Source organism: Erpetoichthys calabaricus, chromosome 8 (genome assembly GCF_900747795.2).
Source record: "Erpetoichthys calabaricus chromosome 8, fErpCal1.3, whole genome shotgun sequence".
NCBI lineage: Eukaryota > Metazoa > Chordata > Cladistia > Polypteriformes > Polypteridae > Erpetoichthys > Erpetoichthys calabaricus.
Window position 1 is genome coordinate 70143095 of NC_041401.2, and position 21854 is coordinate 70164948.

A 21854-nucleotide genomic window follows, 5' to 3' on the forward strand; every position below is an offset into this window, starting at 1 on the left:
GGCATGCGGAAGGAAAGTCACTTTCGAGACGGTAAGTACAAAAGCGGACAGGATGCAAAAATGACATTTCGAAAATATATAAAGAGCATGAGAAGCAGGCTTTACGGAAATGTGCTTGATAGAGGGGGAGACGGTGAAGAAACATTCAGACACATGAGTACAGAGGAAAGTAGAGGAAAGTACACATAAGGCAAGAGATAGCAAATATTTTCAAATGATTCTATTACCTGTCATTGGCAAATTGCAGGGCTAGTTTAAAATAAAGAGCCTTAATGTATAAGAACTAAAACAGGAATAACTCCAGTAGAAACCACATCCTGACCAAATAACAATAACACTTAATAGCTCCGTCTCACAGTGCTGGGGAGCTCCTATTTAGCAGTGCCAGGATCATCTTTAAGGGGTAAGAAGAGTAAGATAAAACTTACAAAAATATAATCATTGATATTAAAGAAACAATAATTTAGTTAAGGGGTACGCCGTCCCCATGTGCTTCTTGGTGTTCACGTACTCCGCCTGGGATGTGGAATGCCTCTTGTTTCCAATAAGGTTTAGCATTCCTGTACACTTCTTTCACACACCCCAGCTTCCTCTAACAGTTCAAAGACATGCTACCACATTGACTGACAAATCCATACTGCGATGTTGGGTGTAGGCATTTGTTCTGTGGACTGGTATCCCATTCAGTTTCTTTTTTCAACATGATGCTTTCATGGTAGAGTCTGGCTTCCCTTGTGTGTGCACTGAATAAGCAATTTAAGAAAACAAAGAGTCACAGCAGAGGTGTAAAAAAACGTGAAAATCAATCAGTTAGGTTAAATACTAAGTAGCTAAAAAGTGATTTACTGTTGTGCAATTGTGTTGCTTTATTCACTTAATGATTTTTTTAAACATGTGGGGGCTAAAACATGATATTTAAATAATGTTAAATAAGCAATTAAACAATTAATTTATTGAATTTTAGGAGACTTTGTCATTAACACCACAAAGAAGACTTTTCTCCCAAACTTTCTATTTATGAAACTGCATGACTTGTTTAGTTAAAAAATAAAAGCCACACAGATGGAAATGTGTTTCCTAAAGCAGCACACTCAGACCAGTTATCAATACAATGACATAAGGCACCTTTGCATTAGATTTTGGAAATAGCTCATTCTGCAGATGTTTGGAGAACTGTCCTACACATGTAAAATGTTTGAGAAACTATGTGTTCTAAACCAATATCTACAAAGAAAAGATCAAATGTACAGGTACATTTTTGGACAACAATTTTGGCTGCCTTAAAACCAGTGGGCAAAGAAACGTATTTGCACTCAGCATTGGTAGAAGTAGAAAAGTTTCAGGTGAGCCATGTGGAGCTGTGGACACCTGTGGTGGGTTCATATATCACAAGAACAGAAGTTAAGAGCTTCATGGACCAGCACAGGTTCTTCAGTGAATATTCGCAGCATGTAGCTCCCGGTGGCACCTGGGCTGAAGGTACTGGGAATAATGACATAGCTGCCCACTGTCAGCTGGCAGCGGAGGTTGATGCTGCGTTGAGCCACATAGGGACCAGAGTCAGCCTCTTCTACTTGCTTTGCTAACATGTCAATTGTCAATGTACTCTCTGGCTCATTGGTCTGCTCCAAAAGACAAAATAAGCAAACATTAAATTGATGCATGGTAAAAACTGAATTTCATATTCAAAAGTTATTATGTCACATGACATTAATCAAAACCACTTAATTAATCTAACCACTTATTCTAATTTTGGAGTCAAAGCCTCTCCAGGACACATCAGGCAAAAGCAGGAAGTCCAGTTTTTAATGTATGATTTATCTTGTCTGGGATTGTACTGACAGTGGAATCAGACACTTTTGTAAGGAATAAATAATAACAGTTATTCCTGAGACAGGATATATCAAAGGTAATATTAACAGCTGCAGCAGGAGTCCGGTTTTACTGTTGAAGCATCATCAACAGAAAACTTGCAGATTTAACACAGGGAAAGGGGTGATGGGCTGTAAAAAATGTGGTGTGATCTTTTCTTGAGAAAGGTCTTTCACACAATCTTCAGACTTGACACCCTGTCCTGTCAGTGATTACAAGTATATCTTTTGCTTCTGGTTTTTTGTTAGAAATCCATTAGAACCATTTTTGTTTGATATAAAATGATTTTTTCCATCCATCCATCCATTTTCCAACCCGCTGAATCCGAACACAGGGTCACGGGGGTCTGCTGGAGCCAATCCCAGCCAACACAGGGCACAAGGCAGGAACCAATCCCAGGCAGGGTGCCAACCCACCGCAGGACATACACAAACACACCCACACACCAAGCACACACTAGGGACAATTTAGAATCGCCAATCCACCTAACCTGCATGTCTTTGGAATGTGGGAGGAAACCGGAGCGCCCGGAGGAAACCCACGCAGACACAGGGAGAACATGCAAACTCCACGCAGGGAGGACCCGGGAATCGAACCCAGGTCCCCAGATCTCCCAACTGCGAGGCAGCAGCGCTACCCACTGAGCCACCGTGCCGCCCAAAATTATTTTTTTTTTGTGCAAAATGAATTAAGTTTATTTTGGTAATGTCAATGTGCTGCTTTGTTTTTTCTATGGATGCTGCCATTTTGTCGGACTGTTTAAATGGGCACTGCTACTTTGTGTTTCTGGTCACTGTGTTTAAACTTAGATATTAAGAGAATTTTAACAAAATAAACAAACAAATCACTAAAGAAAGAATTAATTTAGAAGTCTGAACTTAACTCTGGTCTGGTTTCTAGCTAAGTATTTGGTTTTGGTGGTTTGGCAAATAGCTTCTTTAGGTACAGAGTCTTGCTTCATCTGACTATTCTCCAGTCTAATCCTAAAACTCAGTTTGTACCATTGCCACTTGCGATCCATCCAGGAACAAAAACCTTAATTTCTAGTTAAGCAGAGTAGAGAATTTGACTTATTCAGTAGCATCTGGCTAATAGTGAAAATGGCCAAATCAAAATTAATATCAAAGTTGATTAAAAATATCACATTTATATATGCCTTACTTGAGTTTTTCTGAAGCTATTATTGGTTTAATGACATCCACCTTAATAAAAGGAAAAGTACCTGTGTGTCTGTCCTTTTGCTATGTCTCTTCCATTCCAACAGATGGTGCATCACAAACATTTGTAGTAAAGCATTTTATTACTACAAATGTTTGTGATGTGCCACCTGTTGGAATGAAAAATGCAATGTATTTTATTACTACATGAATTACAAAATACATTCCTATAAATTACTTAGATTTCAAATTATCTTCAATGGGTAGCAAAGCTACTCTCTTTTAGAAAAAACAGGTATGTTACAAATGCAAATACGCTTTTTGTCATAAAATGTACTGTACTGCAGGTATACTTTCTTTTGTATGAATTTTTTATTACTGCTCCATGTTATTTTTACATATACTGGCAGTTAGTGACTCTCTTTTTTGGATATGGTTCACCAGTCTGACTGCTAAGTGGCATTCTGGTATTGGTTTCTACATTTTATAGGCAAATTTAGGTCATCTGAGTCATCCTTTTTGTTATCTACTTTGCTACTCCTCATATAAAGTATGCATGTGCTCAGAAGGCCACTCACCCTGTAAATCTGAAGGCCAATTGGATTCATTTTGAGTCCCAACTTTCTGTCTCTTCTGTTAAAGCTTTGCAACAAGCAGATCAGAACAGAGCATCTGCCATCCTCATCATCACCCTTCTCATCTGGGGACACATCTGTGGAGTGTCAGGTTATAATACAACAACCCCATAAACAAAATACATAAAAAAACAAGAATACGAAATGTAGAATGGAAAAATACTGATCTGAGTTATGATATATTCTACCTTGTATATTTTTTATTGTTTTCATAGATATTTTAATAGGAAGCACCATTATAAAAATTTTAGAAAAGTGTTATATAAAATTAGACAGTAATGGTCCAATGGAATATGAAAAAAGGGAGATTTTAGATGACAGTTGACAAGAATATAAAGCAACTGGATATAATAAGAAACATTAAAGGAAACTGACTAACAAATCTATTAACAATTAACTCATGACCGGTGCATTGTAAGGCAGACTGGCATTTTCCATTTTACTAGGCTGGAACCTGAGTCTTGGCTTGGCAAACTGTCGCCAGACACTCTTACTGCCAGCTAAAAGTCTCACTTTTCCTCCCTTTGGAATGCAGGATCTATCTGATTTATCTGATCAGATGATCGATTCCAGACCATGTAACAGCCAGGGACATCTTTCTCTGAGGCGCAAAATGGGCTCAAGTCCTGAACAAAGGACCATAAATCCAGGATGAGTAATATTGATGGATAGAACTTTGCACCAGTGGCCAACCTAGAGGAATGGCTTATGTGTACCCAAGAAGCCAATGACACATCCTCTACTCCTACTAATAACTAATTGCTCTTCTCTCACAAATCTACAGCTTTACCTGGCCACAACTTGGCTACCCATAGCCAGAACCTGTAGCTGATAGAGTGTGGCTACAACAGAGGTCGAAGCAATCCCTTAACTCCAGTTGTGCAGGACTGGAAAGGTGGAATACTGGTCTGTGTTGGAGTTTGGACGAGATTGCCATCAGTCCAACCTTGCTGTGGTATTCAGTTACTTGCACACCCACTGACAAAGGCACCCTATAGAGTGATGTGCTGAGTTTCATGCTGTACTCATTGTTTCTCCTATGATTGTGTGGCCAAACACAGCTCCAGCTCCATTATTAAATTTAGTGATGACACCACAGTCTAATGTCTGATCACTATAAATGATGAGAAAGCAGAATAAGAGACTCAGTGATGCCAGGATGACAACCTCTCCTTTAATATCAGTAAAACAAAAATGATGATCATAGACTTTAGGGAGTATAAAGCAGACCACACCTCCATCTATCTCCGGAGTAAATGCTGTGAAGAGGGCTAGTATTCAGCATCATTGATACCCTGATGTGGGCACAATATATCTCGGCCATTGTAAGGAAGGCCTTTACTTCTGTGAAAAGTCCAAGTGTCTCTCCAGCTGTGCTTAGTGGTGTCCATCTTCACTGACTGCATAACATCAGGGTATGGCACCTGCTCACCTCACAGCCTTTAATGTACCACAGAGTGTGGTGAATTTGACACAGAATATGAGTGACACACAATTCCGTTCTGATCAGAACACATATTATATGTGCTGCCTTAGAAAGGCAATCAATATTATTATTAAACACCTTGGATAGTCACAGACATCACATTACAGGCACTTTTCTCCTTGAATTGGTACAGGACCTCATTGGTACACACACTCATCATACGTTTGATTCAGTGACTGTTTATCCAAAGGTTATAAGCTTACTCAGCAGCCACTCTTACTGACAACTGCAGGAATGTTTCTTGTATATACAGTCATGGCCAAAATTATCGGCACCCCTGGAATTTGCCCAGAAAATGCACCATTTCTCCCAGAAAATTGTTGCAATTACAAATGTTTTTGTATATACATGTTTATTTCTTTTATGTGCATTGGAACAACACAAAAAAACAGAGAAAAAAAGCCAAATCTGACATCATGTCACACAGAACGCCAAAAATGGGCGCTGGAGAGTTCTGAAGTGGCCAGCAATGAGTCTGGATCTAAATCCGATTGAACACTTATAGAGAGATCTCAAAATTGCTGTTGGGAGAAGGTGCCCTTAAAATCTGAGAGACCTTGTGCAGTTTGCAAAAGAAGAGTGGTCGGAAATACCAGTTGAGAGGTGTAACAAGCTTGTTGATGGTTATAGGAGGCGCTTGATTTCAGTTATTTTTTCCAAAGCGCGTGCAACCAAATATTAAGTTGAGGGTGCCGATAATTTTGTCCAGCCCGGTTTTTGAGTTTTGGCTTTTTTTCTGTGTTTTTTTGTGTTGTTCCAATGCACATCAAGGAAATAAACATGTGTATACCAAAACATTTGTAATTGCAACAATATTCTGGTAGAAATGGTACATTTTCTGGGAAAATTCCAGGGGTGCCGATAATTTCGGCCATGACTGTATATAGTTTGATGTCATATTCAATGTTTCTGTTGTACTTATTGTTAGTATTGTACTACTGGCACTACTCTGAAGAAGACATGTAAGTAAGAGCTACACTGTACTTTGTACACATGACAATAAATATGAAATTGAAGCATGTATGCCAGAAACCATAACCTAAACCTACTGTATACCACTGTACCACTAGCAGCAGCAACAGCAGCCTCCACAGACTCTTTGGGTTTTAGCTTTAAAATGGTCTTCCCATAAGCGTGAGTCATCAGGAACTGTGAATTATCATGCTTCACTATCCAACGCTTGTATTCCTCAGCTCATTGCAATTGCATTTTCTTCTTTCACACTTGTAGAAATGAACGTTGACTTCATCATTGGCTGCCCAAGTCCCATCCACAACAAAATAAAGTGAGTCACGCATTCTGAGATGATCATTCAGCACTACTGTTGTATTTATTTGTTAGCTAACTGTAGCCTGTCTGTTACCCTGCACAAGTTGCGTCAGCCACCTTCAGTCCCTTTCATTAACAGTCTTCTTGCAAAGGCAGGGTCAGAAATGGCAGAGTAAATCTGGAGTGATGACTCAGACTAAACATACTGTGACAAAATCATATTTATAAACTCCAGCAGGCTTGCTTTTCGTTATATATTTATATTGATTCTGCTGAAGCCCACCAGCACTGACATGTTCAAAGCCACTTAAACATTTAGTGTTGCTCATTCTACCTCTGAGTTACACTCACATACAATTTCTTGGTATCTGACTCTCTCTTTTGAGTATCATTCCCTGCACAGATCAAGTAGTCCTTTTACAGTTTGGAAAGAGTATGTGAGGGCCACTCGGCAACAATTTAAGAAGAAGTAAGATTGAGGGCTTATCAATAATGTTGTTCATGAAACACTCCATGGCATTTTTAAAATTTATCAGATTAAATATTACTAGTAATACTGTCACCTTTTCAGAAAGTTTTTATTATATGGCTTACCTGAGTCCTGGATAGTAATTGGATGTTGTGGGTTGGTAGCATACATCACCAAATTGTTGCGACTGCCTCCTGCATTGAACCCTGGTAGCCATCGACCTTTAACTTCTTGTAGGCTTCCCGATTCTATCAAGTACAGTTACTAGTGACTACCGTTGGACACCCAAAGTACAGAATAAAAGATGTGCATATAAGATTACAAAATTAGGTACAACAAACAGCTGCACTGCTCCTGCAGGTAACAAAGAAACATAAGGTAGTGAGCAAAAGCAAAAAACGTTACTTCTGGAACGCTGCTTCTTTTATCTTGTGGGGACGTTAGAAGGGTTACCTGAGATGCCGTTACAGTTGAAATCTGGCCCAAGTGTAAGGACAGTCACATTATCAAAATGTTCACAAAAATCATCAAACTTCATCCTTAAAAGAAAAAGAGAAAGACAACCTTCTTTAACACATTTATTCTTTACTTCCCCACTTTCCATATTAGCAATTCTATGTAATCTGAATGTGGCTAATAACTTCTGCTTGTGTCATGCTTGCCTTTTTTGGCTGTAGTTACTTTGAAATAATTTGTGACACCACAGAATATGAGGCTCTTCAGACTTTTGGGAGATTGCACATTTTCTTTGTATCTTCATGACTTTTCTTCTGGGTACTTCAGTTGTTTTCCCATATCCCAAAGATTTATTCATCCATCCATTTTCCAACCTGCTGAATCTGAACACAGGGGTCACAGGGGTCTGCTGGAGCCAATCCCAGCCAACACAGCGCGCAAGGCAGGGAACCAATTCTGGGCAACACAGGGCGTCAACCCACCACAGGACACACATACACCCACACACCAAGCACACACTAGGGACAATTTAGAATCGCCAATGCACCTAACCTGCATGTCTTTGGACTGTGGGAGGAAACCAGAGCACCCGGAGGAAACCCACGCAGACACAGGGAGAACATGCAAACTCCACGCAGGGAGGACCCGGGAAGCGAACCCGGGTCTCCTTACTGCTAGGCAGCAGCACTACCACTGTGTCACCGTGCTGCACCCCCAAAGATTTATATAATAGGCAAATTGGAAATTCTGATCTAACTGGCCCTGGAGCCTTGTGAAAGAATGGATTCAGTGATGGACAAGCAGCCTGTCTAGGACAATAGCAAAATCATATGCAGAAATTTTAGGGGCAATTTCGTGAAACTAAAAGTGAAATTAAACTTGACTCTTTCACTCATCATTAGTAATGAGAATGGCATGAGAATGGAAGTCCATATGAATCTTGTCTAAAGGTTCTTGATGGGCTTAGCTCTCAGATTAACCAAGAGCCAATCAAATGCTTAATCTGCTGTGGACAGGTTTTATTTTTTATTTAGATGTTTATTTTTTTATTACACATTTTAAGAAAGAGAACTTTGCATTGTTAAGTATTTTAGTTGGTGAAAGTTGCGGAAACACCTTTTTCAGTAGCATTAATCTTCATGTGCACCTCAGTGTAAATGTTCCTTGTGATAGGAGGTCTGCATCATAATCGAGAATTAGTGGAACTCAAGGTACCTTAGACTGAATGCTGGCCTGGGAGAGGGTAGTGGGCCCTTGTCAATTAAATACAGGAAAATAGATGTAAAGTTATTACCAATCAGTCTGAATGCAAAAATAATGCTAGAGAGACAAATAAAAATAAATTTGCAACTATGTATTCTTTGTTGAGAAACTTTATTTTATATTTTGTTGCAAACTGTATGTACTATATGTTAATAGACAGATAGATAGAGTCCTATGTTAATATTTTTGTTAAATATTTAGTTATTTTTATGTAATGTGTTTTTTGCTTTTGAACTATGGTGTTATTATTATATTTTTGTTCTGTGACTTATTTTTCTTGACTTTTATATAGTGAGCCCAAGGGGACAGGGCCCACTGTGGGAATAGACGTTGAGTTCTTTTTGTTTAGCTTCATTTAATGGAGTCTTAGTTTTTGCATTTTTGCCCTCTTTTTGGTTTATAATTACCACTTTTCAATTTTGGCAATTGTTTGTTTTGGCATTGCCTCTTAAAGGCAATATTTTGTATGTTTATTGACCATTTTTCAGTTTTTTGCATCCATAGACGAGGGATAGAGTGGGACGAGGATGCAGGGATGTGCATGGGTGTTTTAAATAATGAAACAAAAAAAAATGCGCTTTGGAATCGAGGACCCCCAATGGCTTGTAAAATAAAACTCTCCCAATAGGCATAATTTCTTACAGAAAATAAAAATAATCCATTTGAAAGAATTACGTAATTCATCCAAAACAGATTATAATTTGTCAGAATGGATTAATAATCTGTTCAAACTGATTTTTTTTTTCTTTTGACTGACACCTATGGGGTTCCATACTAGATCATACTGTACCTATGCGCTGGCTTTGTACATACACAGTAGTCTATTCTGTTAGGTTATAAGAGACAGTGAATGCATGGACTCCCAAGGCATGCTTTTGGTTGTTTGTTTTGCAAAGTGAGTGACATACTCACTAATTTTCAGCTTGCAAATCATTAAAACAACAATTAAGATATTATCATAGATGATACATATCACCCATTCCTATTTGAGACCAGCAAGCCCGCAATTCTCGAAAGAATCGCAAATCCAAGAATGGCAATCACTTTCTGTTCCCTCTGATACTTGGAGGGATGACATATCATGGAGGGTGGGTGCGTCCTGGGAAAGTTCATGTAATGAAATAAACATATTTGTTTTTCTATGGCTGTGTCGTCAGCGAGAAGTCGTTGTTTTTGTATTTCCATTAGTTGAGCTGTTTCTTTTTGGAGCCGTGACTCCGTTAGCTATACGTCGTTTACTGTTAGGAATTATAATCACACTTACGTTTAATATGGAGCGTTCGTTTATTGTTTGTTTCCATCTGGTGGCGTTTCTGTGTTTTCTGTAGCTGGACTGTTAATAATGTATTACTGTAATACTGTAATGTGATTCCAATATGCTGTGTAGTCTGGACCTTTGGGGATTCCGTACTGTAATACTGTAATGTGATTGAAATATGCGCTGAATCCTGTCGTTTTTTTTTGTTTCTGTGGCTGTGTCGTTAGCAATGGGCTCGGATTTGTGTTTCCGTTAGTTGAGCTGTTTCGTTCTTGAGCCGTGACTCCTTTGCCTGTGGTGTTTCAGAAGTGCGTTATCTGTGCGGGCTCGTTGCAGTGTGGCAGTGCGCGTGCGCTTCGATGTGTGATTGATATATGCTGTGTAGTCTGGACGTCTGGGGATTCCGTACTGTAATACTGTAATGTGATTCAAATATGCGCTGAATCCTCTCGATTTTGGTTTCTCTGTGGCTGTGTCGTTAGCTATGGGCTCGGTTTTGTATTTCCGTTAGTTGAGCTGTTTCGTTTCTGAGCCGTGACTCCTTTGCCTGTGCTGTTTCAGAAGCGCGTTGTGCGGCAGTGCGTGTGCACTTCGATGTGTGATTCAAATATGCTGTGTAGTTTGGACGTCCTGGGATTCCGTACTTAGTAGATTCACATATGCGCTGAGTCCTCTCATTTATTTTTTTGCTCTGTGGTGGGCTCATTGCAGTGTGGCAGTGCGCGTGCGCTTCGATGCGCTCTGCGTCCATATCCGGTTTACAACCTTCGACTCCTCTCGTTTATTTTTTTGCTCTGTGGCAGGCTCGTTTCAGTGCGGCAGTGCGCGTGCGCCTCGATGCGCCTGGCGCCCAGCGCCCTGCATCCATATCCGGTTTACAACCTTCAGTTAGTAATATGGATAATAAGAAACATTGTCCTTTTTCTTTTTGAGTAGAGGGGTTTTGCAGTTCAACTCTCCCTTTTTTGGTCTTATGGGCTTGGCCTTGTTTAAGTGTGTATGGCCCAAGCCTAAATTTGAGTTTCAGGGTCAGATTTATTTTACATTTCTAGGCCTTATCGCGGTTTGAAGGCCTTGCCTTTCCACTGGAACCTTTTTTTTGAGTTTCATGGGCCCAGTCTTCCTAGCAGTAAATATGCATGGAAATAGTAAGTATAATAATGTGAGGGTCAATAATCAAATGAAAAATAATAATTGAACTTAAGCGGTATACAGTATTTCCGTCCACCCTTTCACCCATTATTCCATCCATAAATAGAGCTATCTTGTAAACAGTTTATTGAGTTCAAGATAATGAAAGTCAAAAGCTTATTTGGGCAGCATCAGGCATAAGACAGGAACTATAGACATAAATTTGCCTTTACAGTGATGCTATAAACATGACTTAACAGAAACATAGGGACAAATGTATATGGATACTGTTCTGCACTGTTCTAAAAATTTGGAGACACTACTGTGAGAGAATAATTTGGAGATAACAATAGTTAATTTTTTTGGTATACTTTTCATATTAAAATATAGAATCTATCTTAGAATATAAAAAGATTAGTAAATGTCAGAAACCTGTTCAGGCATATTAGGAAACCAGATAAAGGTCAAATAAATAACAAAGATAAGGATGTACTGTACTAGTTATCCTGGTATGTAACCCAACAAACCAATCAGAGTAAATGTCAGGTGATGTGTATGCATTAATCAGCACTATTGTGTAAATTCAGTTGTTTATAAAATGGACCTCTGCCAAAGGCCGTCTTAACATAATGTTACAATGGGCACTGGCGGGGGGCCCAGGAGCATAGGGGCCCACAATGTTTCTGATTCCTGTGTATATTTCTGTTTTGCTATCAAAACAGGGGCCCCAGTGCACTACTCTGCTCAGGGGCTATGATGCTGTTAAGATGGCCCTGCGTGCCCTTATTATTCTGATCATTTTGTAACAGACATCTGTGATAAATGCTCCCTCCTTGGCATTTTCTGAGGACAAGTTTTCTCTTGCCTGGTTTCTGACTTGAAGAGGTTTTATCGAACTTTCCTAGTAGAGGATATGTTTCTTTCTTTAATTGATAATTTAATTTCTACCACACTACTGAATAAAAAGGCAGAAAAGGCAGCATAGCAAACAGTAGCCAACCGTAAAAATGGACCAGGAAATGGAAAAAGGGAAAAGGAGCAAAAGAGTAGCCAAAAATTGTTACTAGAGGGTCAAAAATGATCAGGCACCAAAATCAAAAAAGAAATGTTTTAGTTGAAGGGAATCAGAGCAAAAGTCAAGAAAATGTTAATCATAAGTAAAAATTCAAAATAAATGCAAGGAAAGGTTTTAGGATTCATCCCAGTACTAGGATACAGGCCTAACAATGCAGCCATGTGTTATACTTGGAACATAAAAATGCAAAGAAATAATGTAAAATAATGACAGATTTGTTGTATTTATAAACAACAACATCACAAATATGGAGTGGGGACATGCATACATACGTGGGAATTTAAACAAGACATTGCAATCTATGAGAAAGGAGCCACATTTTAACGAAGATGCCTGCGTTAACACAAAAAAAAGACAGGGAAATTTAAGCATTGCAATAGCAGTGTGCTGTGAATCCCACAACATTGATGACAGCACCATTAATCAACTTTATAGAAATATCAGAAAGCAAGATAATGTTATGCCATGATAATATGCCATTTAGTTATCTAATTATAAATTGGGAAATCCAATAGATACTTTACAGCAAAAAGAAGAATTCTAAAAAGTGACTAATAATTTTCATTTGACTCAATTTTCTAAAGTGGTGGCAAGAAGGGAAACCAATTTTAACTCTAGTAATCAAAGTAGAGTTCAGCACAGAGAAGTGATTGAATGGTTAGCCCCTGTGATCAAGATGGAGAGAAAGTCTGAATTATCACTAAGTAAACCACAAATTACATCAACCTGCAGACGTTTTGCTCATCTTTTATCATTGTACATTTTATGGCAGCAATCATAAAAGGAAAGACACAATCTAGAATATGTATGTTAAGAAGCAGTAAGGATGAGTTTAGATTCTGTTGTTTTAATATGAGTGGGTTTTATGAGCACGGAACACAAACATTTAATGGTGGTAAAACACATACTAGTATCTAACTTGACTTTAAGAGAGATTTTGATAATATATCTATTAAGTTTCAACCAGGGATCCTCCCCAACTAGGATTTATATGTCTCTTATATCTGTTTTGGTTGTTTTTTATGTTAACCATTGTTGAACATTTAGTTTCTTTATGTCTAAGTAGCTTTTCCTATGTGCCACATGTTTTGTTGGTCTTCTTGCAAGAGGTGGGGCCACCTGCCCATCACCATCAAGAGACTTCCCTTAGCCCTGTAAAGGTTGAGAAATACCCACAGTCCCTTGTGGCTCATTGAATGCACTAGGTGGTTCTTGAGTTCCACTTGTGCTTATTCTGTGCTTTTTGTGAATTTTCTGTATCTTTGTGACCATTGGCTCTGTTTTTTTTAACTATTCTGTCACATTTAATATTGGGAATGTGTTTGCTTTGGGATTGCCAATTTTGAAGACAATTTTGTGCTCCCCTAAAAGTATTCTGTACTACAGAGCATTTTTGTTTAAAATAAATCTTTTTATTAATAAAGATTCTACATTTGCCCTTTTTGTGATTAGCTAAGGTTTGATGGTTTTCCTCACACTAGTGGGCATTTGGAGTCATGGTTAGGAACTATTGTGCTTGGAAACTTCTAGTTCACAACAATATCGAATGAAAAACTAATCATATGGATTTAGAAAGTGTGCACATGGATATAAACCAAATTTAACAGAAAACACTGGGCTGTGCGAGTCGTGTAAATGGCTAATCTGTTTAGGTATTTTTTTTTAATTCTAACTAAGGTAAAATTTAAATCATAAGGGCTGTTTTCATGAACACTTTTTTAGCTGGACTAGTAGACAGGAGTGATAAAATCTCCAAATATGAAGATAAACAGAATTCAGGCTCAGTCTACAGTATATGTATTAAATGAATGTTTATCCAAATCAATGGAAAGTGTTATAAATAAGAGATAAAATATTAAATACAATTACAAAATCGCAGTTACAAGTAAAACATTGCTTTACTTTACTAGAAAGATGTGAAAGCCCCGATGAATTCAACCAGCACAGTGAAGCAGAGGAGTTGCTGTCTGACTTTTACTATCAATGCAGACTTTAACTCCTTCTCATAGCGCTGGGATGGTCTTCTGCCTTAATCCTCCTATTTGTGTTATTTACATATACAAAAATCTGTTTAATTCACAGTGTTATTTTAGCAAGTCTTCTGAGTTGTCTTATATAGGCTACTTCCTGCCCAGGGTTTGATTTCTGCCTTCTGCTTGATGCTTTCAGATTAGGCTCATGTTCTCTGCAACTCTATAAATGGATTAAGCACATTTTACAAAAGATAAAGGTTTTCTATATGAAGACTAAGTGTATTACCATACCAAAATTCACCATCATCCTTCTTAGTGAACCCAAAGGCCTCCCTTGTCCAAACTGGGATTTCATCCCAAAGAGGTGAGCTGTCAAAAAATAAATAAAAAGAAATTTACATAACATACTCAGTGTTTGAACTCCTGGAGGGTTTAATTTCAAAATGGCGCTATAAGAATAGCCATCCTGCTTGGTTAAGGAATGATGCAGACAGATTCATCAACAGTGTTTGGATCATAGACTATCTGACAGGTGACAGTTTGGGAAGTTTTGGAATTTGCATGATGGGGATGCTAGTGGTTCAGAAACATGTGGACACCCCAGAGAACTTTCCTGTCTCTATTTCACTTCTGTTTTACAGTACGTACAACTCCAATTTCTACTGTCTATTAGGTGTTCTTTGGTTACTCCACCATTGTTGGCTGTATCGAATGGAGATGAGAAGGAGCAGTGCCTAACACTGATATACATAAGTGGTGGCACGTTCTGTTTAAGACTGATTTATTCAATCGAAGAGCATGTCCTCTTGGAGTGTCAAGTATGCACTATGATAACATTTGATGTACAAGGGGGGGTGGGGGGATTTCCCCTTAGTGTTTCGAGCACTCTGATATGATAACATTCAATGTGGAAGGCAGGGGAGTGCTGGGAGCTTGTCTAACTGTGATGCATACTGGTATGCTCAAAATACTGCCTGCATGAACATACCACTGCCATTATACAACTGCTCAAAAGGGAGAAGTGCCCGTACTTCATGCTGGTGTGTACCAGCCCACTTCAAGCCCTGACAAGAAGTATGATAAGGTCGTGGGGTACTTTTCCTGCTGTGCAGGGACAACCAACTGCAACTGACTACAGAACCTGCACAGTAGGTTCTTCTGTTTGAGAAGGTTTAATACTTTATTGTTCATTATACTTTATTGTTCATTTTAACTATTTTGCACTGTGAACTTACATTTTATGCTGCTGCTGAAGTAAGTTAATATCTATCTATCTATCTATCTATCTATCTATCTATCTATCTATCTATCTATCTATCTATCTATCTATCTATCTATCTATCTATCTATCTATCTATCTATCTATCTATCTATCTATCTATCTATCTATCTATCTATCTATCTATCTTATTGTACAACTTTCAATCTGTCATGTAATTACAAATAGGAGTTTTTATTATGCTGGTTGCACTAAGTTTGGTCTTTCATCATCTTATTTTGCATGTCATCCTATGTTACTGGCTACATCATTAGGCAAATAGTTGAATTAATCTATTTGCATTTTTATTATTAGGAAAGAGGCTATGCAGGAAAACAAAAAATCCAAAACAAACTAATTAATGAGCTTTCTATATTACAGTAAAAAGAGAGTCTAAAGATTAAAGTAGACCAGACTGCTACCAAACATTGATGAGTAGGTCATGTTTTATATTTGCATGTAGATAAAACCATTTGAAGAGTTATCCTTTAAGTACAAGGAATACATTTGTTGTTTAACTGGGCATTCTGTTGCTGTACACAAATAAAGAAGCACTATCTGCACTACTCATTTAAGACGGGTTGATATGTAAGTAACATACACGTAGATCCACATTAATGTTTACAGTGCACCATGCATAGCATAAGCCTCTGTCATATACTATTTGGTATGAGATTCATGAAAACATTGTTAATGTTTGTGATGCGCCATCTACTGGAATTACAAATGCAATGGACTTTATTACTAAAAATGTGATATGACACCATTTGGAATGACAGAGACATAGCAACTGGACAGACACAGTGACACAACCTTTTATTAAAGTGGATTTTGTTGTTTTTTCTGCAATATTTACCTATCTCCCCAGTCTCCAGTCCACTCCATTGCCTGTCCAGAACCCCAAGGGTTTAGAATTCGAACCAAGGGTATTCTGCCTCTTGGAGTAGTTAGCTGGGAGTTTGCAAGAGAAAATCAGAGAATAAATATTAGCTTCATATACTGCTCATATAGTAGCACACTCAAAATCTTACTTACTTTGTGTAAACAATCACAGAGTGAGCCTAAAAAGCTCTTATATATTAAAAGCAGGAAGTATAAATTACTGTAATTGTGAATATTTAAGCTGCCTAATTTTTAAAGAAGCAACATGATCCCTCTCCTTCCAGTTAGGGGTCATTTGACACACATGAATAAACTTATTATTACCTTCCTTACCTAACAATTACATAGAAATCCTTGTTCCAACCTTTTCCATCTTGGGACCTTTTGCTGCCACCTGTTGGACAGGAAGCCTTGTGCACTCTTACTTAACTCTTAAACTCTCAATGACATTTCTATCCCACTTATTAGAGAGTCCTGCAACTCCCCTGTCCACAGAGTTGCCTACTGTGTGATGTCCTCCAGGAAGAGGAATGAATTTGTCATTCCATGAAGCCATCTCCTCTCTTTCTTTTGCTTCAGTACCCCTAGAGGTTTCACCTTTATAGCATCATGCTTGACACAACCTAACAAGTGCTGTCTCCCGACATTGGAATGCAGAGTTGCATTCTCTTTTCCAGTATAGTATTTTGTCTAGTGTGGTAGTTTGCTCTGGCGCTTCTCCCTACCCAATTATATAATAAACCAGATATATTTATTATGATGGGGGCACCTTAGTATCACACCAAAATCAGCTTATGTGGTTCTGGGAAGTGTGACACGTAGCATTATACTATAAATACAAGGGCATTAGCACTAACTTCACAAGACTCTGTGACAGATTTTATCTGCAGATCATAAATATACTTAATGGCTACCTATATTGACAAATGCATGATTAGTTTTTGCATATACACACACACACACACACAAACACACGCGCGCCCACACACACACACACACACACACATATATATATATATATATATATATATATATATATATATAATATAGTTTTACTGTCAAATAATGCAAGATGTATGAAACATGTGTTTTGCCCTTATTTGGACTCATCAGGCGTACACACTCCACTGCATCCCCTCATGGGAATCGAACCTCGGACGTCAGCGTCTCCAGGCTGTCAAATAAATTAACCACATGCCATGGCACAGCGTAAAGGGGCTTCGTCTCTATATAGTGGACTGTAGGGGGTGCTCGTGATTGTTCCCTAAACCCTAAATGATGACGAAAAAGTACAAAAGTAACAAAAGTAAAGGTTTTCATTACCAGAGTTGGTGGATATTCAAAACAATTATCTCACAAACATTCATGGGCTTAAAATAACAAAAAAGCCTAAGCCTTCTGGCCCTCCAATTTACCCTGAATAGCTTATCTCTAGCTTCCTTTACTTGTCCGTCCACTTAGCAGTTGGTTCCTTACTACTCCAATGCACCCTGTATACTGACTGCAGGGGCCTTTTAAGTGTGGGCTAAATAAGCGTTCATAAATAATTCTGGATTGCAGGACCAGCACTCAAGTGCCCACCGGTACCCCTGAGGAGCTCCCTCATTTACCACAGTGTGAGGCTGGGGAAGGCCAGGTTGTCTGTCTTTTCTAATACTCCTGCAAATTTAATATGCAGTGCACTCTAGTGGCCTGGGGGACATTAATAAGAACAACAGGTTGTTCTATGTCCCATTTTCATGTGTGTTAATGGCATTTTCATTTGATAGCCACGATTCAGCCAGATCTCTGCCACTCTTAGTATTCTCCCTGAAACTTATTTTTCGCTGTGTCCTAGTTACGCCGGGTTTATACTTCACTTGACTCGAAGAATGTTGCAGTGGACGCTCCTGCTACGCATGCGTTTTACTGTTTATACTTACGCTTGTACTTTACGTAAATCTGGAGGAATCCAGCAGGTGGCAGTGCGAGATATTATCACGGTGAGAACAGGTTCGGCTTCTCTGTGTTGGGAATTGCCTGGAACACCCATATTACATCTTGCCTGAAGAAGGGGCCTGAGTTGCCTTGAAAGCTTGCATATTGTAATCTTTTTAGTTAGCCAATAAAAGGTGTCATTTTGCTTGGCTTTTCTCTACATTCACAATGGCTAACACGGTACAACACCCTAGTACTCTGGAACACCCATTAAATTCCAATGACACCTTACCGCAATATCTCTGAAAAGGATGTTTAATGATTAAATCCAATCAACCCAGGGATGTGTCCATTCCAGCAAGCATTGGGTACATGGCAGAAACAATCCCTGGACGGGGCATCAGTTAATCGCAAGGTGAATACAAGCACACACATACACTGTAGTCATTTTAGTGTCACCAAATCTGCATACCTTTGGAAGGAAACTGGAGCACAGTGTGAAAACCCAGCAAGATAACATGCAAACTCCAGGCAGGGAACACCAGTGATGTGACTCCCTGAGAGAGAGCAGTGCTACCACTCCACCACCGTGTCACCCACATATGTATAATTATTAATAGTGTTTATTATTTAAATGCAATTAACGATTTATCTGTAAAATGTAACATACATATCTTTAATGCATTTCATCATGAAAGTGATATCAAGTATAAATCTAAAGATTCGAAATTTGCAGAGAATTGGAGTATCAAACATTTAACGTGTTCAGTGTGGTGATCTGTTGCTGCTTGCCGCTGCTGTCAGGTCAGGAGGAAGTCCAAGAAGCTCATAGCGATTAAAAACTGGGATGACGTTTACGACGGCCTGCTTTAATGATAAAGTAAACTACGAGGTTAAAGTGGACATTTCGAGATTAAAGCCGAAATTTCCACTTTAATCACAAAATACACGTTTTCACCATGTTCTTAATTTTTTTTTCTCTGTGGCTCAAATACATCGCTGTACATTATGTTGCTGTTGTGATGCTGCAAAAAAAAGACGACACAAAAGATGGTATGTGAGATTTTTAAAATGTATCGTGTCATTACTTTCAGGAGTATGCAACGCTTGAATATAAAAGCACCACGAACGCATTTGTATGTCGGCATTTTGCTGCAACACATCGAACCATTCATCAAACATCGAAGCGCGCATATCGATCCCGTAGGATCCACATTGAGACTTTCTGTCACATGTAGATAGTAAACAGAGATTCTGACGTCACATTCCAACTTTTATCACACTGCGCCCCCCGACTTTTTGCTGGTACTGCAACTCGCGCACGCATCATATTAATTTCTGAGGACCTGCTCAGAGGACGCATCAAATAAATGCTGGGAACGCGTGACAGCCATGATGCGTGCGCATACGCGTTCTGAGCGTGAAGTACAAACGAGCCCTAAAACGTGTGTCTGGTGGCATTGGTCTTTATTTATGCTGTGTCCCAGTTAAAATGTCCCAGTTAAACGTGTGTCTGGTTGTAATGGTATTTATTTTCACTGTGTCCCAGTTAAACATGTGTCCGGTTGTATTGGTACTGTATGTGCATATTTAAGAGTGCCAGAGAGCTGGTTGAATCGTGGCTTCAAAAGAAAATGCAATTAACAGACACTTGGACATGAACCCAGAATATGCAAGCTTAAAAAGAAAAACATCCAAATAATGAAAAAGATTTTAAGATCTCTACCCTCTGAACCTCACCTTACTAATGATCCCCCACCTCCACCTACTTCTCCTTCCTCATTTGCTATATATTGTCTTTAATTCCTGTATGTCTAATCAAAAATGATGACACCTAATAAGTGTTGAAAACTCAGAAATAAAAGACTATTTTAAGATAGTGATTAATTTCTTATTATAAATACTCATATGTGTGTTTATTCGTGTGTGTATGTGTTACATTCAATTATCAATTTGTATTCACTATCTTTTTGTTTCTGTTGTTAGTATTGAATTGTGAAAAAGTATTCATTATATTAACCTTCAGCCTGAACTTAACAAACTCACACACAGATGAATAATCCAGTGAAGGCCTCTGTACTTATGTTACTGCTAAGCTGTGTTCCTTTAACTGACAGGAGACAAAGTGGTATCCTCTCACACAAAAGGAAAGTAAGAACTGTGTATATAACAGGTAAATCTTATAACACAGGAATCTACAATATCCAAAAAACATTTGTACAAACCTTTTTCACAGCTGTCACGCCATAGGCATGGCCTGCCACTAATCCATCGTGCTGACCCCCTGCTTCTGTTTGCTAAAAACAGTCAAATGGAAAGGTTTATTGCTTGCTCTCTTATGTAAGGGCATGCTGAGAAAACACAGAAAGAGTGTGTAGGTGGGTACCTGTTTGCATTTCTGGTGGGCAGTGATTGTCAAACAGGCAGCAAAGCTAATATATATGTAAATTAATACAGTTGATTTAAATTTGATTTACACTTACACTTTGGTATTTCTTTTACAATAAAATGAAAGGATTTCTGTAAACCTACAATGCATCAAATGCATGAATTATTTTATCTTTATACTGAACATGGCTCCTTATATCTAGCTAAACAGCATCATCTGTTAAACCTACCTAACCATTAAACATTGAGTGGGTTTCATGTTAAACACACTCTACAGAAGTGGCCTGAGGATTTGCAATGATTGAAAACTTAACAACAAACAGTTAATCTCTTTATTGTAGTCTGACTATCACACAGTTTTGGTGATGTCTTCTAATATTTTATTCTTTAACAAGCTGCACTCTTCATATTTCAGTCAAAGCTACCTGTTGAGCTCACCGCTTAGTGATGTCCTATTTACAATTATTTACAATTCTCATTTTCTTTCATGACTGAGTTTTTGCTATGCCATTATAAGTCACTAACAAGATGTTACCTGGCTGGTACCACAAGTAATGAGAGCTCTTTTTCTTGAGGCAGTGGCTAGCTGTTCATAAAGATGTTCTCGATGATTCACATAGTCCGCAATCCGGTACATCTCCCCGACTCCTCCAGTTAGGTCAGTGAGTGCATCCAGCGTCCAGCCACCTTCGATTGCTTTGTAAGAGCCATGAAGCCTGTGGAGTTACAGAAGCACTAATATATATTATTTCATAAATGTCCATAATCATGCACTTGAGGCTTGTTACCACTATGCATATGAGGTAGAAATGAACCTGATCTAACCATTAATCTTCTCCACATAGACTGAAAAAGAGGTTTCATGAGTTTAACAGGAAACGTATGACCAACAGACATCATTGATAATGGGGTTACACTTCCAATATAATGCAACATAGCATGACATTCTCATATCAGTTTAATCCAAGTCAGGGTCATGGAGGCTAACAGTTTACTCTGGCAGCATCGAATGCAAGGCTCAAACCAAGCCCTAGCAGAGCAACAATCCATCACAGGGCTCACTCGAGCACACTCACATTGGGACAGTTAACCAAATATGCACTTTTTAGGAATGTAGAAGAAAATGTGAATTATCCAGAGAACACCTATGCAGAAAGGGGGAACATACATCCAAGATTGGAATAAATGGATTCAAGAACATTATGTTATTTGGTTCAGAACATTTTTATAAAGCGTGTTTCTGTTTTTTCAGCTAGTAGGTTGGTGGAGGGTTAGCAGTGTGGCCAGTGATTAAGCCTTTAGACTTTAAACTCTGAGGTTGTGGGTTCAAATCCCACCACTGAAGCTATATGACCCTGAGCAAGT

General features: G+C 38.6%; 1 protein-coding gene across 1 annotated transcript; it reads right to left on the reverse strand.

Annotated features, from left to right (window-relative positions):
* Positions 1 to 508: 508 nt before the first annotated feature.
* Positions 509 to 21229, reverse strand: LOC114656683 (calpain-A-like). The gene is made up of 8 exons (XM_028808317.2): positions 21025 to 21229; positions 20327 to 20398; positions 16159 to 16253; positions 14336 to 14413; positions 7342 to 7427; positions 7014 to 7136; positions 3608 to 3741; positions 509 to 1622 (listed from the first exon to the last, which is right to left on the reverse strand). Exons 1-8 carry the CDS (start codon positions 21124 to 21126, stop codon positions 1380 to 1382), a joined length of 933 nt encoding a protein of 310 aa, XP_028664150.2. The 5' UTR covers positions 21127 to 21229; the 3' UTR covers positions 509 to 1379.
* Between the last annotated feature and the right edge of the window lie 625 nt (positions 21230 to 21854).